The sequence below is a fragment of the Borostomias antarcticus genome (genome assembly GCF_949987555.1).
Source record: "Borostomias antarcticus genome assembly, chromosome: 15".
NCBI lineage: Eukaryota > Metazoa > Chordata > Actinopteri > Stomiiformes > Stomiidae > Borostomias > Borostomias antarcticus.
In genome coordinates, this window is record NC_140248.1 from 21,212,447 (window position 1) to 21,232,885 (window position 20,439).

Sequence of the window (20,439 nt, forward strand, 5' to 3'; positions counted from 1 at the left end):
TCACATGATCCTGTAATTGAGGAACGACCTGTTTGCCTGAGGGGATGCAAACCTGTCTTATGCGATCATTTGCTTACAATCTAGTGTAGTGTGCACACACATGTACAAGCATGCATGTGCGCGCACGCACACACACACACACATACATAGCAGGAATTCTAGGTTGTCAGTCGCAGCTCTCTGTCAGAGAAAAAAATGTATCTCAGTAAAGCAGTGTCTTCCTCTTGGCTCTGGAGTAAATTATTATTGGTTGCCAAGGATACAAGGACACAGTGTGTAAGATATATACAGTATATATATATACACATTTATATATATATATATATATATATATATATATATATATATATACACACAATATAATATATATATATAGAGAGAGAGAGAGAGAGAGAGACAAAGAGCGATAGGCCGACACGTGGAGAGAGTGAGAGATGGAGGGAGGGTGGGGGGAGTGTAAGAGGTTTAAAGAGAGGAGTGAGTGTTGTTGAAATTTGGGCTGGAGCAAAAGTAATGACGACGGGATAGGGGAGGGGTCTCGGAGGAAGGCAAAAAATACATTGTAAGCCGAGTGGCTAGTCAGAGGGGGTGGGCCATCCTCACTCTTCTCTCTCTCTCTCTCTTTCTCTCTCCCTCTCACTGAGCCCTTCCTTCCCTTTCTTTGTCTGAGGGGAGAAATGGGAGAGAATAAAGTGTGACAGAGAGAGAGAGAGAAAGGAAAGAAAGGGTGCAGGGAGGACAAGACAGGCGCATTAAAAGGAATAATGGAATAAAGATGTCTGCCTCCTTTTCTTTCACTTAAACCATTCATGTCCATTGCATCTGTTGCCAACCTGACAGTGGTATCTCTCCTCCCTCTCTCTCTCTCTCACTCGTGTGTGTGTGTGTGTGTGTGTGTGTGTGTGATGGTTTGCTGGCTAACAGAGGGAGTGGACGGACGACGGGTGAAAGGGAGGCCGTATTGGGCTGCCGTCTCTCTCTTTCTGAGTGGCACCCTCCCAGAAGTTGGACCACAGAGCCTGTCTCCCCCACACATTCTGAGGTAATAAACACACACGCGCTCGCGCACACACACACACACACACACAGTATCGGGATTAGAGAGGTTGCCCTGGAGACAAGTTAAGTGTCTTTGAGATAAACTAATACACAAGACATAGGTTTCCTTGGGAAAAGAGACAGTCATAGATGAAGACACAGGTCTCATTGGTGTCAAAAATGCTGTTTCTCTGATGCCAGAACTCAGGAGTGTGGAGAGTGAAGGGGCCATGGTCAGATAGAGCAGATAGACTGCTGTCTCTCTTTGTCTTGGCGAAGAAGAAATGTGAAGACATCCCCTTCCTCCTCTCACCCAGCTGCAAAGTTATACAGTTGTCCCTCTGCATTCTTTCTGTCCCTCTCTCTCTCTCTCTCTCTCTCTCTCTCTCTCTCTCCCACTCTCTCTTTCTCTCTCCCACTCTCTCTTTCTCTCCCACTCTCTCTTTCTCTCCCTCTCTCTCTCCCACTCTCTCTCTCTCCCACTCTCTCTTTCTCTCCCACTCTCTCTTTCTCTCCCTCTCTCTTTCTCTCCCACTCTCTTTCTCTCCCTCTCTCTCTCTCCCTCCTCTCTCTCTCTCTCCCTCTCTCTCCCACTCTCTCTTTCTCTCCCACTCTCTCTCTCTCTCACTCTCTCTTTCTCTCCCACTCTCTCTTTCTCTCCCACTCTCTCTCTCTCCCTCTTCCATGCTGGACATGGAGGCGTTCTAGACTGTGATCAGTGACCAGGCTGCCTCAGAGCCTCAGTGGCCAGTGCTCCGGGAGTCTGTGGGGTTTGAGTCACCAAGTGGGTATTAGACAGACACAGAGGGGTTAGAAGTGACCACACTGTCTGTTCAATCTGGATACATCTTTAATGCATATTTTTAATGTTGGTGTGTGTGTGTGTGTGTGTGTGTGTATGTGCGTGCGTGTGCATACATGTGAGTGAGTGTGTGTGTGTTTCTACAGATTGTTTAGTGTGTAGAAATACTGTATTAATGAATGTATAGTAGGAGTAAGGTAAACTCTACTCTGGGCGTGTGGAAACAGAGGATGTAAAGCAATCTGGTTACTCACCTAGTTACACACTCACACTTACAACCAACTGAATTAGACAGATTTCCTGTGTGCTGACATACTGTAGTCCATGTGGACACACACACACACACAAACCGTATGCACACACACACACACACTCAGGACTAGTATCGTGTTACCCCCCCCTTGAGGCCCCTCTATCATCTTCCCTCCCTCCCTTTTGGCCTAATTCATTAAAGGCCCTTGGCAGCCTGGAGGCCTACTGTACATATGGGCTCTCTAAAGATAGGCAGGTACTGTAGACAGGAGTACATTATGCTGTGTTCACACCAGGCGCAAATTGTTCCTGCGGCGCGGTGAGTTTACATAGAAAGTCAATACAAGTCGCGCGAACTGGCCGGCGGGCGGCACGGGCGGAGCGAATCGCCGAACTCGGCGGCGCGGCGGCCAGGATTCACCGCACGGCGGCCAGGATTCACCGCGCGGCGACATTCGCAAAAGTTACATTTTTTTTTACTTTCTGTGGAGGATTCGCAAGGCGACCCATTGATCCCGAGATTGGAGATTGAACTGGGCGGCGCGAATTTTCTCGCCGCGCCCGGTGTGAACACAGCATTACAGCTGGGCAGGCAGGTAGTCTGGGGAGACACATCTGTAGGTGCTAGGTGGGACTGACAAGGTATTAAGATCTAGTAAAGAATGGAAAGACGATGACAGGGTTGTTGAAACCTTGCTAACCCTATCATATCTACAGCAGCGCTATGGATCTGCTTACTATGGGGAAGTAAAGTGTTTATTATCCAGTGGTGGCCGGGTGAGCAGACATGGAGACAGAGCATCACTTTCTCACAGCCCGCCCCCCCCCCCCTCCTGTTCTGTCACCCCTCTGTTCAAAGAGCAATTGTCCATTCAGCAAAATCAAATGCATAGAAAGAGAGAGATGGGGGTTGCGGGGGAAAGGGGGGGCTGGGGGGGGGGGGGTAAGAAGGGGGCTCACTAGTGTCCCTGACTGAACACTGATCTGCACAATGGCCGCTTGTTGTCTGTCCCCCTGGGTCAGAATAGTTTGGTTAAGTCGATTAAGTCCTGTGTTTATTTCTGTTGTGACTTTATTCCAACACACACACACACACGTGTGTGCATGCATGTGTGTGTGTGGGTTTCTCACCGTGACTTGCCCCATCTCCACTACCACTCCACCCTGAGATTTATTACGGGTGACAGATATGACACTTACTTAGTGTTCTTTATCATAAGGTGGGCTGGCAATCTCTTTCTCTAAGATGTTACTCTCACTGGTATTTTCAAAGGCATTATTGGTAACTTCCACCATCTCGTCTCTGTTGGACTGGAGCCTTGGCACCTACAGGACCAGACCCGATCAAACGATTGGCTTGTTTTCAGGGTTCCTCGAGTGCATTCTGAACTTGGAAGGGCTGCTCTTTTCCATGATGCTCCTTATACTTACAACAGACTTAGCTTGAGGTCCTTCCTTCAGTCACAGAGTTTAAGTCCATGGCTCTAGACTTATGTTCTTAAGAACGTGTAACTGTTTTTAATTAGTATTGTACATTGCATTCGTTTTGTTGATTGTGTCTCATTGTAAACTCGTCATCTCTCTAAATGAGGGAAACATCAGTGCTTCACAAGTATAAATAAAAGGTTTGAAATGAAATGAAATCTCCTGCCAGTTCACTCAAACCAGCACAGGAGATCTGCTGTGTGTGCACATGGGTACACGTACAGTAGAGCGCTATTTCAAAGTTGTGCTGTCAGTGAATTCAGAGTAGCAGGTTCCATCACTTGTTTGGTGTGTGGAATATGGCGGCGGCCCTGTGCTGGGGATTAGCAGAGAGACAGAAGAGTGATTCAAAGGTAGGTCAGAGACACGGCTCGGCAGGCCTGGCCTAGTTTACACCACGGCTCTGCCGCAGCACCAGCCTGCACAGATCCTCACCACCAAGGCTCATTTGCATACCACTTAGTAGAAGAGATAGATAGACCTGCAGTGCTAGCACGCTCGAAACACAAACACACGAGGGTCTTCACTGAATACGTGTCTAAGTGCATATCACTGTATAGCCTAAAGGCTGGGCGGCATCTCTCTCTCTTTCTCCCTCTCTCTCTCTCTCTCTCTCTCTCTTCATCTCTCTCTCTCAATTCAATTCAAAGGGCTTTGTTGGCATGGGAAACATAGTTACATTGCCAAAGCATCTCTTTCTCTCTCTCTCTCTCTCTCTCTCTCTCTCTCTCTCTCTCTCTCTCTCTCTCTCTGCGCACACATGCGCACATCCAAATATAGGAATAGCTGATCAGCGCTGCCCATATTTTTTCGTCCACAGTTCCCTCCTGTCGGCCCGTGTTCTCATCAGCAGAGCAGAGTGGCCGGTGAGGGACTGTCACGGTCCCCGGTGTCTTCATCAGCGGCTGGCCACCGGCTGCGGGGACTGTGGGATGCAGGTGGTCAGAGGGGTGTGGAAGCAGGCAGCAGCGCTGCATGGCTGCTCTGTGATTAACGGCCTGCTAACGGTTCTCAGGAGGGTGTGTGTGTGGTGGGGGGCGGAGCGACAGAGTAGAGAAGCAGAAGGAGGTGAGAATAAATATAGGATAAAGGTGCAGGAGATGCTTGTACTTTCAATGTCTGACTCCCTCCCTCTCCTCTCCCTCCCTCTCTCTCTCTCTCACTCTCGTTAGGTTGACAAAGGACAGAGGGACACAGGGACTGGTAGACCTGTGTTGCCCTCTGGTCTGTATTGGAGGGCTTCACAGACATAGACCAAGACTGGTGAGTATCAGAGTGGGTGTGTGTGTGTGTGTGTGTGTGTGTGTGTGTGTGTGTGTGTGTGTGTGTGTGTCTTAACGTCAAATACGTGTTCAGGTACATTATGTTCATGTTCAACGTCATGTATAATGTTCCCACATCCTCCTGATGGTTGCTGTTACTACTGTACTAGTGCATGTTATGTGAAACTTAGCTTGCGTGTTATGTGACCTTGTGTGTTATGTGACCTTGTGTGTTATGTGACCTTGTGTGTAATGTGACCTAAGCATGTGTATTTGTGTTTCCCGCCCAGGCTGGATGTATCACCCAGCAGAGCAGTACTCCGGGCGTAATACTCGGGACTCCTACCCTGCCGGAGGGCCCAGCAGATCACCATGGGCCCCCATGAACAGTCGCCCCTGGGGCCCTCCCAACAGGTGCACCACTGCTACTGTTTCTACTGAAGCAACTACCAACTACCCAGTTACCTCAGGTGTAGGCAAGCGCTGAGCGAGTCACAACCCTGCTTACTCCACTGTAGTCTGTGCTCAGCCAATCATAAACCTGCTTACTGCACTGCAGTCTGCTCAGCCAATCATAAACCTGTTTACTGCACTGTAGTCTGTGCTCAGCCAATCATAACCCTGCTTACTGCACTGTAGTCTGTGCTCAGCCAATCATAAACCTGCTTACTGCACTGTAGTGTGTGCTCAGCCAATCATAACCCTTATTTCTGTACAGCAGGTGCCATGGAGTAATTAATCAACATCCACCCCCAGTTCACATGACTGGACTCAAGCATTTATACAGGGTTTATGACAGGTGAGTAAAAGGTCTCGATGGGGGTAGTTCCGACTATTAAGTCGAAAATTAGGCTTTATGTCTAACATTCTGAACTACCCCTTTAACACATTTTCCTTCGCAAATCCATATCTCCTCTCTGTTAAGAGTCACCTTGAAATGTTACTGCAGAATCCCCTCATGTAGTCTCTGGTCTGTGCCTTGAGCGTAGGGTGGACAGACCACCCTATCATGCCCAGGGAAAGTGTCCTCCGAGTGGACAGAGACCGCCCAGGCCTTGGGACCACAAGGACCAGGCTTATGAGAACCAAGGATGGCACCACAACTCACCACGGTCGTTTCAGTACCATGGCACCCGCGGCCAAAGTGGGTACCAGGTAGGACCAGGGGAGCCCTTCAGTACCTGGGACACCTACGCCAACCAGCCTCCCAGGGTGAGAGCGACAGGACAAAACTATCATTAGCTAAAACTCAAGTAGAATGACAAGTCTCATGTTGGTGAATGTCGACGATTCTCTCTCTCTCTCTGTCTATCTCTGTCTGATTCTGATTTCTCTCTCCCTCTCTCTCTCTCTCTGTCTATCTCTGTCTGATTCTGATTTCTCTCTCTCTCTCTCTCTATCTCTGTCTATCTCTGTCTGATTCTGATTTCTCTCCCTCTCTCTCCCTCTCTCTCTCTCTCTCTCTCTCTCTCTCTCTCTCTCAGAATGGGGGCCCTCACCAGCACCATCGTCCCAGGAGGCCGCCTTCCCCAGCAGACAGCAGATGGGCCCCCTCTGTCCGCTCCAGGGGCCTCCCGTCCAGAGGGATAGACCACGGACCCGGACCGTGGAAACGCCCCGCCCCCCACCACCACCACCGAGACCACCCTGCACACCGCAGCCCTTCCCACCAGCACCCCCCACCCCCCAGGGATGAGTGTCCCGCCAAGAGGAGCAGGAGCTCTGGTCCTGAGCAGGTCAGGTCACATAGCCAATATCAACCCCAGCTAATCTTTGCTTCCCTGGGATATATTTTGCAGCGCCATCTCCTGGTAGAGATGGTTACACTCCGTTTCCCTCCGTCTCTCTAATGCGTTCTTCTCTTTGCAGTCCTCTCATCGTGGATCAAAGCATTTACCCGGTCCAGGCCAGCCCCCCCACCACCCCCCACCCAAACAAAGCACGTGGAACCCTCCATACGACAGAGCCGCTCCCCGAGTCCATGCAGACAAGGCCTCCCCAGCAGAGAGACCGGTCAGTAACTAGTATATTAGGTCGTCAATCACCTCGGTCTTCCATACATCCAGCCAGTTCCGCAGATACACGTCTGTTGGTGGATGTACTGAGGAGGGATGCAGGAGTGGAGAGTACTCAACTAATGTAATTAACCAAACTACTCCGAAGAGGGGGGTGGAGACAATTTCTGGGTTCGGAGATAGTACTGCCACCACCTTTTTTTTTTTTTGAAACGGTCTGGTCCATCATCAGATGTTAGAAGGCTGAGATTACACACCACACAAAACAGAGTTTAGGAAAAGAAATACAATAATCTTTATTATTACAATGAATCTTTGTAGTCAGAAATATTACCATCCAAAGAAGATTTTTCCAAAACGACTTGCCTCAACTCATCTTTCAACCTCCCCTCTGAATTTTTGCAGGAATCTTCCAAACAGGCAGCACTGGGACCGGGGCTCTATTCCACTAGGCCTGCAGGTCGACCCCTGACCCCGCCTTCCCACGCCCGCCACTCCCAACCAACCGAGCACCAGCCTGGAGCCAGAGGGGGGGTGGAGGGGAAGCCCACCTCCTTACCAGCAGACCACACCGCTGTGCCTTACAGCCACCACAACAACCAGCCCCACCAGCGTCACACAGGCCCCCCTTCCTCCGTACCTCAGCATAGCCACCAGCCGCGCCCACAGGAGGGGCGGGGAACGCAGGGCCGCCACGGCCGGCACGGCACGGTGAGGACGGGAGGGCACAAACTCATTTTTCAGGGGAGATACTTAGCGCTGATCTTGTTGAGACGCTCATAAACATGTTTTGTTTGCGCGTTGTCTTCTCCCCCCCAGGAACATCAGTGCGCCAGTGTGTGGGTAGAGTCGAGGGACCCGACCCCCTCCCGGGCCTCGGGGCCGGACCCGACGCGTCGCAGTATCCCCAGAGACAGAGTCTCCGCCGTCCCCGTCACCCCGCGCCCCCCGAGCCCGTCCACTCCCGTCCATCCCAGTGGGAGAAAAGACCCAGCGCCCTGTCCTCAGAAGAACCCTGGCGCCGGCACTGCCACACCCCACCGCCCGGCGCCACAGACCCCCCAGTGCGGTCCGCCCGCCTCCGCCTCGCCCCCGGGACTTGACCCATGGGCTCAGAGAGCAGGGGTCAGCCCCAGGGCCCCGCAGACGGACCTCTCCCCCAGACCCACGGTCAACAGGCCGGAGTCTGGGAGGGAGCCTCAAGAACGCAAACACAAAGGTACGAAGAGGAAAGCAGGCAGAGAGGAGGGGACGCTGAGGACAGAGAGGAAGCTGGAGGAGAGGAAAAGGAGGAAGGAAAAAGGAGAGCAAAGGATGGACAGCATGAAGAAGAAGAAAAAGAGGAAAGGGGAGGAAGAGTGGGAGAAGGTCGACAGGCTGAAGAACAGAGAGGTAGTAAGGAAGGCAGAGAAAAGGAAAGAGAGCCTGATGCGGAGTAGAAAGATGGAGAAGGGAAAGAAGGGAAGGTCAGCGTCCTCTCGCAGAGCGCCCCCGCCTCCCTCACCGGCGGGGGAGGCCGAGGCGAGTCAGGAGAAGCTTCAGTCCCCCCCCGGCGGAAGGCTAGGGAAGCCAGTCCTTCCCGCACACGTGCCACAGCGCGCACCGCGCACACCGCCAACGTCAAGCAAACACAGACACAGGGAGAGAACGTCACATGACCGCGTGGCGGCTGCAAAGCCTTCGGACCCCCGGCCGCCGGCCCGCCATCCCGGTCAGCCCCCGTCTCACGTCGCCAAACACAGAGGCTCAGAGGAGGGCGGACCAGCCAAACCCGCCGCCGGACCCCCGGTCAAGAGCCCGCCACCGGCAGCCCGCCCTCAGCCCTCCGGTAGCGCCTCCAGCAGGCTCGCCCCTCCGGCCTCCTCCGACCGCGGGACGGACAGGAACGCCGCTCTCCCTTCCCTGTCCCCCCGAGCGCTCGCGGTTCCCGCTCGCCCCGGCTCAGAGGGGCCAGTGGGGAACGAGGCGACGGGTGGGGGGCGGCGCCATGCGGACGGGGGGGTCCTGCGGGCGCCGGATCTGCAGCCAGCGGCGGGGTTGGGCAGCCTGCTGGAGCTGGAAGACAACCCCCCCGCCAGCCCTCCTGTGCTCAGCTGGCAGGGCTCCCCGGCGTCGGCGCTGAGCGAGGACGAGGCGGAGGCGGAGGTCGAGGGGGTGCTGAGGAGGCCGGTCCTGCAGCCCAGCCCCACCCACAGCCCGCCCCCCTCGCCCCCCGTCGCCCCGGACTTGGAGAGGGTCGACGTCACGGCCCGGGGCGCCACCGCCGAGGGGAGGGGCGCCGACTACCGCCACAGCGACCTGGCGAAGCTCTATGGCTTGCCCGAAGTGCCCGGCGGAGTCGGTGAGGAAGAGGAGGAAGAAGAGGAGGAGGAGACGGGCACCGTCAGCCCCGGCTCCTTGCCCCCACGCCGACCCCACCTCCACCAGACGGGTGTGGCGGATGTCTTTAAATCTCTAGCCTCGTTCCTGGGGGGCCAGAGGTACACGTATCGGGGCGGGCCGTTCGGGCGCCCCCCTCCCAACACCCTGGGAGGAGTGAAGTACTCCTCCTCCTTAGCGCTGGGCCCCGAGATCCACTGTCAGGAGCAGCGAAGCTCCTCCCCCTCCTCCTCCGACTCCAACACGCCCCCCAGACCCGCTGACCGGCCCGAAACGCCCGCTTGCGCTTCCTCGGACCCGCCCTCCGAGCCCCGCCCTCCGGCGGACCACCGGCCGCCGCCCGCCGACGCCGGGGGTCCGACGCGGAGCCGCAAGGAAGCGGAGAGAGAGAGGAGGAAGGAGAGGAGCCGCGGAGTGGAGCCTCTGTCTGAGAAGGCCGAGTCGTCCCTGTTGGATGGGTCTCTGAGCGCCGAGCTGAGACTGACCACCACGCACCCGGGCTCCCTGGATGACCTGCTGCCGGCCGGCCCCAAGCAGGACAGGACGGCCAGGCGGACGGAGGCGCGCGGGCGGACGGACGAGAAGAGGGCGCCGGTGCTGAGGGAGGGGAACCAGGAGGGGGAGGGGAAGAGCAAGAGGAGAAAAGAAGAGGACGGTAGCGAGGACGGTAGCGTCGGCGCTAATCATCACAGGTCTGGAAGACGAGCGAGAAAAAAACAAGAGGAGGGGACAGAAAGGAAATCGGCAGCTGCCGCGTCCGCGCTGTCGCCGTCCTTGGACAGCTCCGCTAAGAAGCACGGGGAGAGCAGGAAGAGCCCGCCGGCCGAGAGGAACCTCAAGCCGCAGAGCGACGACGCCCGGGGACAGGAAGAGAAGGAGCACGCCGAAGACAGGAAAGAGGAGGGCGGCTGTGAGTCTGAAAACAAGACGTCCACCCTAGCCAGCAACACAGACACCAGAACCAGGACCTCAACCTCCCCCTCCTCCTCCTCCTCCCCCTCCTCCTCCTCTTCCTCCTCCTCCTCCCCGCTCCCCTCTTCCCCAGCGAGGAGGGCCCCATGCCCGCTGGCCCCAGCCGACTTCCTCAAGCTGAAGGCCTTGTCCCTGGGCAAGGAGCTGAAGATCCGTTTGATCAAGGTGGAAAGCGGAGACAGGGAGACCTTCATGGCCTCGGAGGTGGAGGAGCGCAGGATCCCCCTGTCAGAGATCACCATCAAACACGCCGCCAGCGAGGTCATCAGGGCCTGCAAGTGAGTAGTCATTACACCCCACCCCCCCCTCAAAATAAATAGAACAATTTCATCAAGCAAAGGATGAAAGTGAAACCATTTCACAGTTCTACCAGGAACCAAAAAAGGTTTTTAAAGGATATTTCAAAGGGTTCCCTTGGCCTACAGGGATAACTAAAGAACCCATTTAGAAGCCTTTTTTCGGAGAGTGTCGATAAGATATTGTGTTCATTCTGTTCTTTTGCCCTTGCTCTTGTGTCTCTGTCCAGGGGGTTGAACATTAAGGGGAAGTACAGGGAGTCCTACCTGCTCCCAGCCTTCTCCGTCAAACCGAACCTTACTACCGACACCCCCATCCCACGAGAGAAGCTCAACCCCCCCACACCCAGCATCTATGTGAGTCCTCACAGACACCACACACACAGATGTCTAAGAGCAGAGTACTGTACAGTAGATGTAATGTCTCTCTCGTTGTGTCTTTTCCAGTTGGAGAGTAAGAGAGACGCATTCTCTCCTGTGCTCCTGCAGTTCTGTACTGACCCCAAGAACCCTGTCACCGTCATCAGGGGCCTGGCTGGCTCCCTGCGTCTTAGTACGTCCACACACCTCGCCATGTATAGCATAATCTCCTGCAGGCGCATACACACACACACACACACACACACACACAAACACTCACACCAGTAGCAGATTTACAGTATCAAGTTTTACCTGGAGAGACAAAAGGATGACATGAGGATCCAGCTTGGGGGGGGGGGATTGTCTCCCCCAGTCAGACAAGTTTGAATTTCAGAGACTTTTTCCTGCATTGTGGTGATGTTTTATGCATGTGAATCACATAATTATGAGACGGCGTAAAATCAAAGTGTATGTTGAACACCGAACCTAGTCCCATATATTTCTATAACTAGCTATTTCTGATAACCGCCAGACTCACACACATCCAAATGTCATATACAATTTTTCTTGACTGACCGTCATCTCCCACTGTCCCCCCCCCCCCCCCCACCACTTGCCCCCTCAGACCTGGGGCTGTTCTCTACCAAGTCCCTGGTGGAGGCCAACGCTGAGCACGCCGTGGAGGTGAGGACCCAGGTGCAGCAGCCTGCCGATGAGAACTGGGACGCCAGTGGTTCGACCCAGACCTGGCCCTGCGAGAGCAGCCGCGCACACACAACCATCGCCAAGTACGCCCAGTACCAGGCTTCCAGCTTCCAGGAGAGCCTGCAGGTACACTGTTCTACACACACACACACACACACACACACTTACAGCACGCGCACACCCACACACACACACACACTTACAGCACGCGCACACCCACACACACACACACACTTACAGCACGCGCACACACACATTTGAATGACTTTATTTACAATCAACAAAATCTTGAACACAAACAATAATAGATGTGGAGGCATTGGACACTCACTGACTGCCATACATTACATGACTTATCAGACAGTCTAAGGATACAGGAAGCAACGTCTTCTTCATATCTGAAGACTTCCAATTATCACAGACAATGAACACACACACACACACACACTTACAGTAGACGCACAAAATCTACCATGTCCCCACATTTCTCCTCTTTAGGCCAGAACCTGTTCATAATGCTCTGTTGATGGTGCGTCCACAGGAGGAGAAAGACAGTGAGGATGAGGAGCAGGAAGAACAGACCAAGTCCGACTCACCGGCCAGCCCTGTCCTCACCACCGCTAAAATAAGCCCCTCCTCTGGCCCCACGAAAGAAAGCCAAGCCCCTCCCACTGCTAAAGCAAGTCCCACCCCTGCCAGTAAAGAAAGCCCCGCCCCTGCTTCCGGCAAATCAAGCCCCTCCCTGGCCTCTGCTAAAACAAGCCCCACCCCTGCCACCAGTAAAGCAAGCCCCGCCACGCCCACCACGCTCAGGTTAGCGCACACTGCTCGCATCTCGACTCACTGCTGATGATACGGTAAACAGGACATGAATAAAGACACTAACACTATAATGTCCCCCTGTCTCCACAGCCCGGAGCAGAAGACAGTGGGAAAGATCATCAAATTTGGTACCAACATTGACCTCTCCGATCCAAAGAGGTAAGCACCACCATTCAAAATTTATGAATTGCATTTTCAGTTCTCAAATGTGTGTGTGTGTGTGTGTGGCGCGCGCATGTGTGTGTGTTACTGTAGGTGGAAGCCACAGCTGCAGGAACTGTTGAAGCTCCCAGCCTTCATGCGCGTGGCGTCCAGCGGAAACATGCTGAGTCACGTGGGTCACACCATCCTGGGCATGAACACCGTCCAGCTGTATATGAAGGTCCCTGGCAGCCGCACACCAGGTCAGTGTGTGTGTGTGTGTGTGTGTGCACGTCATGCGTGTGTGTGTGGTTACCTTATTTTTAGCTTATGCTGATGCATTGACTAGTGTGTGTGTGTGTGTGATTATTCACACCTTTGATCATCACTCACTCTGCACCTGCCTCAGTCAATCATCCCTGGACCGTCTACAATTGGTCCAAAATTCCTCGGCCAGGCTTTTGGTCCAGGTCCAGGAGGTCATGTCATATCACCCCTATATTAAGCTACTTACACTAACTTCCTGTTAGTTTTAGGATCCAGCTCAAGTTCCTTGTGATCACATACACAGAGCTCAGGCGCCTGCATATATCAGTAATGTTCTCCACCCTGCCTGCAGGTCACTGAGGTCCTCCGATCAGGGCCTGCAGGTCACTGAGGTCGTCCGATCAGGGCCTATTGGTTGTCCCCCGCACTGGGTTCAAGACAAAAGGGCGACAAACTTATAGAATGCCCTTCCATAGGATTTAAGAGCTTCGCCCTCTGTGGACATTTTTAAAAAGCAGCTAAAGAGTCATCTGTTTAGACAGGCATTTGTGTATGTCTGTAATTTTATATTTATGTCCTGTCTCTCTCTTGTACTGGTATCTGATGTTCTTTGTGTTTTTAATTTTTTAATTCTGTAAAGTTCTGTAAAGACATTTTGTGACTGTGTCTATGAGAGGTGCTATATTAAGTAAACTTCACTTACTTACTTCTCAGGCCACCAGGAAAACAACAACTTTTGTTCTGTGAACATCAACATCGGGCCTGGAGACTGTGAGTGGTTCGCTGTCCATGAGCACTACTGGGAGGCCATCAACAACTTTTGTGAGAAGTGAGTGAAGAGTATAGTGTGTGTGTGTGTGTGTGTGTGTGTGTGTGTGTGTGTGTGTGTGTGTGTGTGTGTTTGTGTGTGTGCAGCAGACACTAGGGATTTGAACCAGCAGCCATGTGATTTCCCTCTCTCCCGTCCCTCAGACATGGAGTGGACTATCTGACGGGCTCATGGTGGCCGGTTCTGGAGGACCTGTACCGCTCCAAAATCCCTGTGTGCCGCTTCATCCAACGGCCCGGAGACCTGGTGTGGATCAACGCCGGGACCGTGCACTGGGTCCAGGCCGTGGGCTGGTGCAACAACATTGCGTGGAATGTGGGCCCGCTCAACTGTGAGTTACTCTACATGTCCAGCAGGGGGAGTCACGTAGAGGAGAGAGTGTGATGAGTGTGTAGTTGGATCAGCCCCACTAGTAGCAAGAGTATTATGCTTCAAGTGGCAAAACAAACATGATTTTCCAAATCTTAGGTATTGATATGAATGAGAAAAATCTAAAATTACAAGCACTGTTTAGTTATAAGACTGCTTGTCTGTCTTTGGCGCTGTTTGTTCAGTGTGTGTGTGTGTGTGTGTGTGTGTGTGTGTCCTCTGTGCCGCTGCAGCGTACCAGTATCAGCTGGCCCTGGAGCGCTTCGAGTGGAACGAAGTCAAGAAGGTCAAGTCCATCGTTCCCATGATCCACGTGTCCTGGAATGTGGCCCGCACCATCAAGATCACCGACCAAGACACCTTCAAGATGATCAAGTGAGCTCTGAGTGTGAGGGAAGGTGTGGGTGTGAAGTCGTCTAGATGCCTTGGACAGATGTGATTCATCAGTTATCTAACTCTCTCCCCAATTCTCTCTGTCTCTCTCTCTCTCTCTCTCCCCCTCCCTCCACCCTCCCTCCCCCAGACACTGTCTTCTCCAGTCCATTAAGCACATCCAGATTCTGAGGGAACAGCTGGTGGCGTCAGGAAAGAAGATTTCCTACCAGAACCGAGTGAAGGATGAGCCGGCCTACTACTGCAACGAGTGTGACGTAAGGCCCCAGCACTAGTCACTGAGCCTATGGAAGAATATGGCTGTTTTGGTCTCTGACAAGGAATCTAAAGAAAGGAAGGGACATTATGTCACTGTGTATCGTGTGCATGCATATTGGTTGTGCCAAGTGTGAAAACTTTCAGGTCGGCCATCAATGACGTGAATGTTATTACCATCTCCTCGGTAGTCTCGCAGGCCAGACGAGTCGACTTCCGTTGCGGATTGTCTACTACATCTGGTATTCAGGTGCGGAAATTTTGTTGAAGGAAGTTGGGGAAAAAACGGGCGGATATCCCGTCCTGCGACCTATCAGAACAGATAACCCCCTATTTAAAGGGATATTCTGGAATTTTTGAACTAGGGCCTCATTTTCGACTTACCTATGATGTTTTTGACTGATTGAGATCATTTTCAGTTAATTCCATGCTGTAGATAGCTTTGGGTCGTTCCAATTTCCACTGGTGGCTAATGCTAGTGCAACACAATTAAGTCACGTTAGCCTGTCCAAAAAACACCCCCAAAAACCCAAAGTGCACCCATAAATTAATTAAATATGAGCAAAGTCTCTCTGGGATTCTTTTGTGTCTACTTACCATCCGTTCTGAATTCAAACTATCGTGTAATCCATTCTGGTTTGAGGACCTATATTTATGTCACTCTTGCTCGCACTTTGTTGACATTGACAAGCACTGGCTCCAGGCTGGCTCTAGACAGATCTAATTGTGTGTTACTCCACCTGCCGACTCACAGACAGAAATATAAGTTCTACAAACCAGAACGGATTACACGATAGTTTGAATTCAAAACGGAAGGTAAATAGACACAGAAAGAATCCCAGAGAGACTTTACTCATATTTAATTAGTTTTTGGGAGCGCTTTAGGTTTTTGGGGGCTCTGAACCACTTTCGGCATGAAAGAAGGGTCTGTGCGCAGTACAGCCTTACTCCCATCATGAGTCTGTACGGTCAGCGAGCACAAACCCCTGACCCGCCTGCCACACGTCAAAGTGAGGAGCAAAGCAGTCTTGACCGAAAGCCACTTGAGGCGGTAGATAGTGGAAGAAGTGTGCCCAGCGAAGCTTCTTCACGGGCCTAGCGCAGGTCTGGCAGTCGGGAGACGGCGTTGGCGTGCTGTGGACCCATACACCTGAAGCAGAGGGGATGTCTCACGTCGTTGTTGAGGGTTGCCGCTGTTCTCAGGAACACTAGGCAGCATTGGCTGCAGAACCCTGAGGAACCCTGCTAGCTCGTCGGTGAGTAGCTGGCTCGTCATCTTCTCATTCTTATTGCTTCTTCAGTCGTTGCGAGCTGAAAGTCGGAGTAGATGAGTGGGTTTGGATCCCTTAAATAGTGGGGCAACTGTTCCGATAGGTCGCAGGTGTGTGTGTGTTTTTAGCTACGATTGGATAAGCCTATAAGGAGCTTTCCCTTTGGGGCGGAGCTCCACAAAATAGAACCTGTTGAAATGACAAGTCGTAAACGAGGAGATGGAGATCCCATTCACTTCAAGGACGGCCGACCTGAACGTTTTCGCACTTGGCACTTCTAATACACCTGCAGACACGCCCCACACAGTGACATAATGTCCCTTCATTTTAGATTCCTTGGCCTCTGTGATAAAAAACCCTTTTCCACAAGCCAGTCATCACTGCAGCAGTGTGATGTAGATGCAATGGCCCAGACCTGTGTTAAGTGCTTGTGTGTGTGTGTGTGTGTGTGTGTCTGTGTGTGTGTGTGGAATGCAGTTGGAGGTGTTCAATCTGCTGTTTGTGAGTAGCGAGAGCAGCAGCAGGAAGACCTACGTGGTGCACTGTGAGGACTGCGCTCGTCTCAGGAGCCCGGGGATGGCAGGAGTGGTGGTGCTGGAGCAGTACCGCATGGAGGATCTGATGAAGACCTACGACAGCTTCACCCTGGTCAGTCACACACACACACACACTTAAACAAACATTGCTATTAGTTTCTGAGGAGTGTGTCCAATTTATCACCCGTTCTCTCTGACTCTGCTCTTCTCTCAGGCTGCGTCGTCCTGTTCTAAGTGAGGAGTCCTCTCTGTTAAGTGAGTCCTGTTGTTGAACAGCCATAACCAAAACTCCCTCTCATCGGCACCACAACCTCATCTTCACGGAAGTCTACTACTGCTAACACACGCTGAACAGCCAATCATGTTTACTCAATATTGTTTACATCACAATAAGAACTCGGCCGTCAGCCAATAAAACTCCAGCTCCCTGTTGTCTTCCCCACCTACCAGCTGCTGATTGGACTTGTGTCTTGAGATAGAATGACTAGACTGGTACTCATGAAAAACATGTCAGACATCTGCAGAAAATGTGAACATTGTTAGCACTGGAAACCAGGTTATTATGTACAACGGAAACTGCTGTGATTCAGAAGCGTCAAGTAGCCGGTTATTTGTATTAATTCAGGTACTTTTATGCAAATCGAGTAGAACTTTTTTAAACCAATCTAGTTATTCTGTCCATGAATATGCCGTGTTGGCACGGCAACAGCAGGGGAAACACTTCACTAGCAAAGTAGCTGATCTGTCGTCTCTATGGCATTGTGTTGGTTCTGGTTTTGTTTGGTATTCAGGTAAACTCTTGACATTTGTAATTCCAGTCTGTATAATCTTTGGGGTGCTATTTCAGTTTTATTTATTCTGATGTAGATTTTTCAAATGTTTTACCAGCCTAGAAGTACACCACATTGGCCTTGTGAACTGTATTTAGATGAAAGATAATTAGAAAATCAAACATACAAATGCTTTCTCACGCATTAGGAATATTGATTTAAGAAATATTTTCAATTTCTCTGAAATACGGGTTTATAGAGGACTAATCTGGTTTCATTCTTAGTTGGAAATCTAGGAGTGTATATTGTGAATTGAGTTTTTGCATACTCCTGAATTATCTTTGGTAGAGAGAGATTCATCTTTGGTAGAGAGAGGGGATTGCTATGATACGCCCTATTGACATTTTTTGTTACGGCAACGGGAACGTCTCCCAGGTTTTTATACCTCTGTTTTGTTGTCTTCTTTTCTGAATTACAGAGATAATGAATTGTAAATCGTGACTTTATTTATACTGTATATGTTTGTTTTTCTTAAATATATTTATTGCATATTGATGGTTCTCCCCTTGTTTAGGGGCCGCCAGATATTTTTAAAGTTTCCTATGGTCATAATGTGTTGATAGGGAAGTGCAACCAGGGGGAGGTTTGATTTTCACGGTGCTGAACCCCCCCTGCCTCACCACCCCCTCATTCAAACTAACTGTGCATAAATGATGTATGAAAATAAGTAAATGAATATAAGTGAAACCGACAGGTTGGTGCTTAGTACCGCGTCAGTACACATACTGGTAAATGAATGGAATGATGTCTTTGTACTGTATCTTACAGATTAAAACACAATACATTTTTGAACTTTTTTGCATTGTATACAATTCATAAATTGTGAGGCATTTGTGATTTTATGATGCACATTAGCATTAGCTGTAGTTCTAGACCCTTTTGAAAATAGACTTTTAGGGATGTTTAGTGGGGTCACGGTTCCATTTGTTTTGTGTCCTGTCACAAGTATTATTTGAAGGATGTAGTATTTCTCTTCTTCCTCTGACTGTTTTTTAGTTCTGCTGCACTGTTTCAAAAAAGAACTCACATAGAACCTGAGCCAGACCTGTCTTAAACACTCTGTGATTTTTCTGTGACATTATTGTGACTATTGATAAAGTAAATAAAATGTTTTGATAAATTCTTTGAGAATGTATCTTGTTCCTTTATTTTCTCGGTGATGGTCTCATGCCATCAGTGTCCTTGCTACAGTGATATTGTGAAAATATACAAGATATTTTCATGTATTCACACACAGTCAGTATCTTAGCTGATAAGTTATTTAAATACTGCAACGGCTGCACTATTCTTAACTTTTGGATCTACCCCACTCCTGGTCCCCTGATAATGTGCGCTCCCAATTATTCCTGTCATATCAATTCTCATTTCCTACACTTTGATTTTTTTTAGGTAAACAGACCTCAGAATGTCCTTAATTGCACACAAAATGTGCGTGATTTTGTTTGGTTTAGTGTCTGATGAATGACTTGAATGCGCATCATTCCAGTTAGAGATACTGTCGGGGTGTTACAGACAACATGATTTGCCTTCCTCTCTCTCCAAGCTGACCTGGTGTTGCCTGTGTCCTGTTGTGTCAGCTAAAGAGCCGGAGGTTCATGGAGCATGGGAACACCATGGGAACACTAGAGCTCTTCTTTCAATAGGATGCAGGGACACCTCATCCCAGACCTATGCTTGGAGCAGCGGATATCCTGGTTCCAAGGACAGGAAAACAGGCTTCCCTCCTCAGCTAGCAAACCTCTGGACCTCTCAACATACACATGTACACGCGCACACGCACACACACACACACACACACACACACACACACAACCTGGTACACACACACACACACACACCCTGGTACACACACGCACACACACTCACTCTGGTACGCACACATGTACACACTCTTCACATGCCATCTCTCTTTCAGGCCTCTCAGGATTTCCCTCTCTGGACTGCATTCCTTCACTCGCTGCCGCGGTGCCAAAAGCTGTTTTATCACTCTCTTTCTTCTCCTCATCTCCCTCCATCCAGTCTCTCCTGCTTCTCTCCAGAGAGAACATATCTGCCTCTGGAAGAAACAAGTCAACAAACAGACTGGAGTGGAAAAAAGAGAAACGACGTCAAATTACAAAATGTTCACTCTTTGAACTGAACCCCTCCAGTCCGTTATCAGGTCAGTCATCCTTTACTCCTCCCCCCACGCTACTCCCGTCTCTCCCATCCACGTCTCTGTTTTCTCAACCCTGTGTTCTGTTTTTCATCAGGAGGGCAAGTGCCAATCCCCTTTCATTCTTGACCCTAAAACAACCTTAAAAACAACCGCGCCGTCTCAAATGGCTCTGCACCCTACCTTCTACGGAGCCCTGTGGTTGGTCAGTCTGTAGACTGTATTCCAGGGTATGCTGGGCCTTATCTCTGTGTAGTGCGCTCACTCCCATAGCATCTCCCACACTCACTGATCTTCAGATAAGAGTGTAATGGATGTAATGTACTGTAAAGATCATCAGTGTTATGTAAGAACCCAGTCCAATCCTGTGTCACGTGTGAACAGTACGTAGCACATGTTAAATAAAAGCGTATTCTGTCTCCCTAGAAAGTGCTGTGCAAAAATGGGTTAAGAACAGTTGATTCCATGACATCAGCTCTTCACTTTGGCCGAGTATATATCGCTGACGCAGCTTAGCAGCAGCTTAGAAGTTTTTATTGAATTAGAGCATTATCATCTCTCCTTTTTGCTTTCTCTGGTACATTCTACATGACGGAGACATTTTCAGTTTTAATCAAGTGGCTGAAACCACAGAAGTGGTGGTCGGTAGTTATACCGTGTTTGCTTGAGTTTGGGTAACACCCCCTGACTCCTTTAATCTGTCAAAATAAACATTCTCTCCCCTCTACGGTGACAACCCCCAGCCCCCACCCAGGCCCCCACTCCCCACCGGGTCCCAGGGTTATCAGAGTAATCCCCCCAGTGTGCCCCCGCCCTTCCCAAATACCAGCACCATCCCCTAACACAGCCCAGCTGGCTCCTCGTACCCACCAGCACCACGGCAGTCCACAGACACACACACACACACACACACCAGACTGGAGTTAAGGAAACTGCACGGCAGGAAGAACAGGAGAGAGCAGGAAGGCAGCCCTGGCGCATGACTCACTCTTTCACTCACAGTGA

At 50.9% G+C, this 20,439-nt stretch overlaps 2 protein-coding genes across 2 annotated transcripts in view; both read left to right on the forward strand.

Annotated features, from left to right (window-relative positions):
- The first annotated feature begins 930 nt into the window (after positions 1-930).
- Positions 931-18,331, forward strand: LOC311318941 (uncharacterized protein). The gene is made up of 21 exons (XM_084450376.1): positions 931-1,042; positions 4,750-4,840; positions 5,130-5,253; positions 5,561-5,638; positions 5,829-6,051; positions 7,260-7,565; positions 7,674-8,073; positions 8,419-10,143; positions 10,279-10,483; positions 10,732-10,858; positions 10,949-11,054; positions 11,487-11,692; positions 12,108-12,379; positions 12,479-12,547; positions 12,644-12,792; positions 13,511-13,625; positions 13,769-13,956; positions 14,228-14,369; positions 14,518-14,644; positions 16,391-16,561; positions 16,664-18,331. The coding sequence occupies exons 3-21, from the start codon at positions 5,135-5,137 to the stop codon at positions 16,685-16,687; spliced, it is 4,752 nt and encodes a 1,583-aa protein (XP_084306502.1). The 5' UTR covers positions 931-1,042; positions 4,750-4,840; positions 5,130-5,134; the 3' UTR covers positions 16,688-18,331.
- A 2,070-nt stretch (positions 18,332-20,401) lies between these two features.
- Positions 20,402-20,439, forward strand: part of tmem88a (transmembrane protein 88 a) — a gene marked incomplete at its 3' end in the record, with an annotated part of 2,152 nt that continues 2,114 nt past the window's right edge. Inside the window, exon 1 of the mRNA XM_084450128.1 lies at positions 20,402-20,439. This exon is cut by the window's right edge and continues 318 nt beyond it.